General features: G+C 37.5%; 1 protein-coding gene across 1 annotated transcript in view; it reads right to left on the bottom strand.

Moving 5' to 3' along the window:
* Positions 1-200: 200 nt before the first annotated feature.
* The window catches only part of PTPN21 (protein tyrosine phosphatase non-receptor type 21), a 55,926-nt gene continuing 50,233 nt past the window's right edge, over positions 201-5,893 (bottom strand). The window contains exons 16-18 of the mRNA XM_015825482.1: positions 3,776-4,011; positions 3,516-3,520; positions 201-2,119 (exon numbers count right to left, since the gene is read on the bottom strand). Coding sequence (XP_015680968.1) covers positions 1,991-2,119; positions 3,516-3,520; positions 3,776-4,011 — 370 coding nt within the window. The 3' untranslated portion in view covers positions 201-1,990. The remainder of the gene's footprint in view (positions 2,120-3,515; positions 3,521-3,775; positions 4,012-5,893) is intronic.

The raw sequence follows: 5,893 nt of genomic DNA, 5'->3' as shown, positions 1-5,893 counted from the left end.
AAAAGTTTGTGCCAAATATCTAACTTTCTGAAAAGCAATTTCGAAGAAGATAGTTTTTTAAAATGAAATGCTCGTTCAAGGAAGATAGGCAAAAGCCAACATCTTAAATGGATCATTTTCCAAAAAAAACAACCTGCTACTGTCACCTGGTAAAAATTGCATGGAAAACCAGTTCATACACACAGCTCCCAAGTGGTGAAAAAAAACAAGCAACATTGAGACTGCACACTGGAAATTAGCATCACAGGTATCAACCCATCTGTTTTTTTCTGTTTTTTCTTTTTGCCATGAAGACCAATCAAATAATCTAAGCATCACAGAAACACCTTTTGATATCTCAACCGGAGAGTGTATAATGGAAGAACAGACATGACTAAAATTTAAAAGAAATATTTCTTAGAGTCTGCACCACAAACACAGATCAATTTGACTTCTGGCTTAACAAACTATAATAATCTCAAAAGGACAAATAGTACTGCTTTGAAGAAATAGCTCCCATCTTGTTCAAAGTATCATACTATGCTTACTGTGTTGTATGACTGCCTGAAGCATGCATCCATGCATCCTTCCTTCCTTCCCTCCCTTCCATTCTCTTTGGCACATTGTACAGCATAAGGGAAAATATATAACGTTTTTGCTTTCTTTTCATAGAAACACTTTCCACCAGTCACTTCTGCTTTAATAAGCAAGCAGGCTTTCTAATGTTAGCATAATGTTATTGGAGAGGCTGCTTTGGAGATGTTATCCAGAGGAAAAGAGAAATAAATTTGGTGACTCTAAAAAACATTCCTTTTTTCTTTTCTTTTTTTCTTTTCTTTTTTCTTTTTACTTTCTTGATAAGGGAATTAACAAAAGCAATTTTACAGCCACTTTGCTAAATTATGCAGACCAATACCACATTCCACATTAAATCAAATGCTGTTTTACTCGCTCCACATTCAATACCTTTTTCTAAAATGAAAATTGCATGCTAAGCAGATAAACATACCGCTCCCCTAGATAAATAAAATATTTAAACAAGTGTTTAAGTATTCATCTCTATTCACCTTGATTTCAACCAGAAGTAACAAACTGTTCCTTTAAAAAATCATTCTGGAGCTACACTTCATTGATAACTACTTTATAAAGTTTTGAGGAACTACATGGGATTTCCTAGGATAACCTTTTCCTTTTACTGTACTTTTTGACCTGGAATATGACCCAACAATCATTTCCTACTGGAGGATAATACAGCAGCAGCTATAAATTTTGCCTGGCTTCTGTCATCTCATTTTCATTTTTTTCCCTTCAAAGATTTGCCAACTACTTTTTTAATGTACCACAAATTTTACCAGCCATTACCATCTTCCATTTAACTCTTTTCCTGTTACAAATCTTAAACAAAATACTCAATTTATGTTATTGCGTGCTGTCTGTAACCTGCAGTTTCTAGAGAAGTGCCCCACTTCTGGCAAAATAAAATAGCCCAACAGTCTCTATTTTAAGTGCTTCCTTTAATGGCTTTTCTGATGCCGGTTCCAATATAAAAATCAGCACACACACAAACATTCACACACAGAGAGTGAAATAAAAAACCCCAAGCACAATGATGCCATTTATGACTACTCTATAGGCAGGGCTCACTTCATTCACCACGGTCTATCTACAAGTATACATCAGTATAGCTTTCCATTCATAAAATTATGACCATCACGATTTTCAGCACAGCGCAGTAATGTCTTGTTAGGAACAGCAGTTGTATGCCTACAGTGAACATAGTTTCATCGGAAGAACACAATGAATCATGGTGCACCTACCCAAATTCCCATTTCAAACCACCACCACCACCACCCTACTTTCTTTTCCGCTTCAACATGACCTCTGCAAAAGCAATGTCCAGTTGCATACTGAATGTTCAAACTTCACAAGAAGCATGTAGTCCTGGAAGGCAAACTTCTGCTTTTGTAAACTCTCGCAAAGAAGTAGACTTTTGAAGTTGAGTGGAGAAAGCTTATATAAGCCTCGAACTCTTAAGGAACTGGATGAGAACACCGTAGACAAATGTGTATTGGCTTAGGGTTTGCACCATCATCATCCTTTGCTGCCTCAGCATTTCTAGCATCCTTGGAATATCCAGTGCCTAAAAAAAACATACACAACAAGCTGGAAAAATCATTTNGGAGAAAAGGTGGCGGAACTCAAACCTGGCCACGCCCTCATCAAACCCTAGGACCGCCCCTTTAGAGAACAGGAATGCAAGTAAAATTTGGGAGGGGCTATTTCCGGTGTGGGAGGGGCTATTTCCGGTGCGGCCGGCCCGGAAAAAGGTGCCGGAACGCGGTTCCGCCGCGTTCCGGCTGAAAAAAAGCCCTGTCTACAGGTAATCTTCAAATTATGACTGTGAATTGATCTTTTGTAAGTCATGCTGGTCATTCAACAGGTCATCACGTGACCGACCCTATTTGATGTCATTCTTTGCAGTGGTCTTTAAGCAAATCTGTGGTCATTAAGTGAAGATCACAATTGTTAAGACAACCTATTTTCCTCAATGGGTGTTTTTTTTGCCAGAAACCAGAAGCAAATGCATGTTTCTAGCAAAATAGTCATAAATTACAGTCATGTGATTGCAGATGCTGCAAATAGAAGTAAATGCAGACTGACTGCTGAACACACAAAATGTGATCATGTGACCATGGGGGGATATCAGAACTTCTAATCCAGGTTGCAAGTACCACCCAGATAAGTCTGCTGGAACTTTGAATGGTTGTGACCAGTTGTAAGTCAAGGACTACCTGTATTCAGCACGATGTAACATATAAATGAACATATATTTTGCCTTCTAACTAGGAATTTAAATAACTTATAATTAATTTTATTCAATGAAATGTTGGTATATTCCAGTAAATTTCAGCCTTGCTTGCTCTTCACAACCTTCTCTTCTGAAATGTGATGAATTTATTTACAGTACTTGTGTCTCCTTAACAACAATTTCTCATTTTCGCCTAGGGGACAACTGTGATTAAAATGCAATGACCAATTTTTAATGACTAAAGTTCCTAACAGAACAAAACAGCAGAAATGAAAACAAAAGTGTCCTCAATTATCCTTATGGCAATGTGGGAGGAAGAGAGATTAAGGTTAACACACAAAATGCATAATGATTCTTTCATATTACAATAAACTGTTTTAGCATAGAACCTAAACAACTATTGATGTTGTCCACATATCTTATAAATTGCATATTATCTCTCTCTCTCTCTCTCTCTCTCTGTCTCTCTCTCTCTCTCTCTTTGTCTCTGTCTCTCTCTCTCTCTCTCACACACACACACACACACACACACAAAACACGCACATACACACAAAGAAGCTGAAATCTTGTGAGGACATTAAAACTTACAAGATTTCAGTATTTTTACAATGTATTTCAGGGCTGATTTGGCCTCTTTTTTAAAAAAAATAAGCTAACCTTACAATTGCACACAATAGGATTTAGATCACCATGCACATAGTGGAAGGTGTGCATTTAGACTTCATACATGGCCTGGGGAGCCATAGCTGTAAGACAAAACTTAGCTATTCATGGCTTTATTTAGATATCCCCCATATCCCCAGCCTTTATAGACAGGCCTTTTAAAAATGTAAGTTGAAGGTAACCAACAGATTATATCGTTTTCCATGCAGGCGATTATCAGCCCCACACCTATTTTGCTTCAGCAGGTTTCACATAATAGAAGAAATAATACAAAATGAACAGTAAGTTAAAAAAAAGAAGAAGAAGAAGAAGACAAGCACATACACAGAAACCCTTTTGTGTCTTCTGGGCAACCATGCTCTGGCCAGTCAGTATACTGAAGATGCCAAACTGTTCTTTCTTGTCCTGTGAGGAGGTGTTTGATCTTCAAACCTGTGGTGGCATAGCAACCAGAATCTGTCCGGAAGCGAGTGGTGATCTTGAATCTCCCATAGGTCACCGTGTTGTGCCTTGAACCAAGTCGTGGCCAGTATCGGAAACTTTTCTCTCNCAACTTTTGACTTCAGAAATTAAACAAAACTAAGTTTAGTATTTGGATAGGAGATCTTAAAAAAAAATATCAGGGCTGTAGATCTGGATAAGATGACGCAAAACATCCTGGAAAAAGATACTTCAAACCACTTCTACATTGCAGCCAATAAAACTGCAGAAATGTATCTATCAAATCATTTGATTCAAGAGAGAATTTAACAGTGCTGCACACTAGCGCTTATCTGGAATATATATCTACAGTAATCCTCAAGTTATGACTGTGAATTGATCTTTTGTAAGTCATGCTGGTCATTCAACAGGTCATCACTTGACCGACCCTATTTGATGTCATTCTTTGCAGTGGTCTTTAAGCAAATCTGTGGTCATTAAGTGAAGATCACAATTGTTAAGACAACCTATTTTCCTCAGTGGGTGTTTTTTTTGCCAGAAACCAGAAGCAAATGCAAGTTTCTAGCAAAATAGTCATAAATTACAGTCACGTGATTGCAGATGCTGCAAATAGAAGTAAATGCAGACTGACTGCTGAACACACAAAATGTGATCATGTGACCATGGGGGGATATCAGAACTTCTAATCCAGGTTGCAAGTACCACCCAGATAAGTCTGCTGGATCTTTGAATGGTTGCTAAGTGATCAGTTGTAAGTCAAGGACTACCTGTATTCAGCACGATGTAACATATAAATGAACATATATTTTGCCTTCTAACTAGGAATTTAAATAACTTATTATTAATTTTATTCAATGAAATGTTGGTATATTCCAGTAAATTTCAGCCTTGCTTGCTCTTCACAACCTTCTCTTCTGAAATGAGATGAATTTATTTACAGTACTTGTGTCTCCTTAACAACAATTTCTCATTTTCGCCTAGGGAACAACTGTGATTAAAATGCAATGACCAATTTTTAATGACTAAAGTTCCTAACAGAACAAAACAGCAGAAATGAAAACAAAAGTGTCCTCAATTATCCTTATGGCAATGTGGGAGGAAGAGAGATTAAGGTTAACATACAAAATGCATAATGATTCTTTCATATTGCAATAAACTGTTTTAGCACAGAACCTAAACAACTATTGATGTTGTCCACATATCTTATAAATTGCATATTATCTCTCTCTCTCTCTCTCTCTCTCTCTCTCTCTCTCTCTCTCTCACACACACACACACACACACACACACACACACACACACACAAACAAACACACACACAAAAAAAAATACACGAACATACACACAAAGAAGCTGAAATCTTGTGAGGACATTAAAGCTTACAAGATTTCAGTATTTTTACAATGTATTTCAGGACTGATTTGGCCTCTTTTTAAAAAAAAAATAAGCTAACCTTACAATTGCACACAATAGGATTTAGATCACCATGCACATAGTGGAAGGTGTGCATTTAGACTTCATACATGGCCTGGGAAGCCATAGCTGTAAGACAAAACTTAGCTATTCAAGGCTTTATTTAGATATCCCCCATATCCCCAGCATTTACAGACAGGCCTTTTAAAAATGTAAGTTGATGGTAACCAACAGATTATATCGATTTCCATGCAGGCGATTATCAGCCCCAGACCTATTTTGCTTCAGCAGGTTTCATATAATAGAAGAAATAATAGAAAATGAACAGTAAGTTTAAAAAAGAAGAAGAAGACAAGCACATACATAGAAACCCTTTTGTGTCTTCTGGACAACCATGCTCTGGCCAGTCAGTATACTGAAGATGCCAAACTGTTCTTTCTTGTCCTGTGAGGAGGTGTTTGATCTTCAAACCTGTGGTGGCATAGCAACCAGAATCTGTCCGGAAGCGAGTGGTGATCTTGAATCTCCCATAGGTCACCGTGTTGTGCCTTGAACCAAGTCGTGGCCAGTATCGGAAACTTTTCTCTC

The sequence above is a fragment of the Protobothrops mucrosquamatus genome, unplaced genomic scaffold, assembly GCF_001527695.2.
Source record: "Protobothrops mucrosquamatus isolate PMUCROS unplaced genomic scaffold, P.Mucros_1.0 scaffold2660, whole genome shotgun sequence".
NCBI classification, from domain to species: Eukaryota; Metazoa; Chordata; class Lepidosauria; order Squamata; family Viperidae; genus Protobothrops; species Protobothrops mucrosquamatus.
The sequence above is the reverse complement of the archived record's forward strand: the minus strand, read 5'-3'. Positions and strand labels throughout refer to the sequence as shown.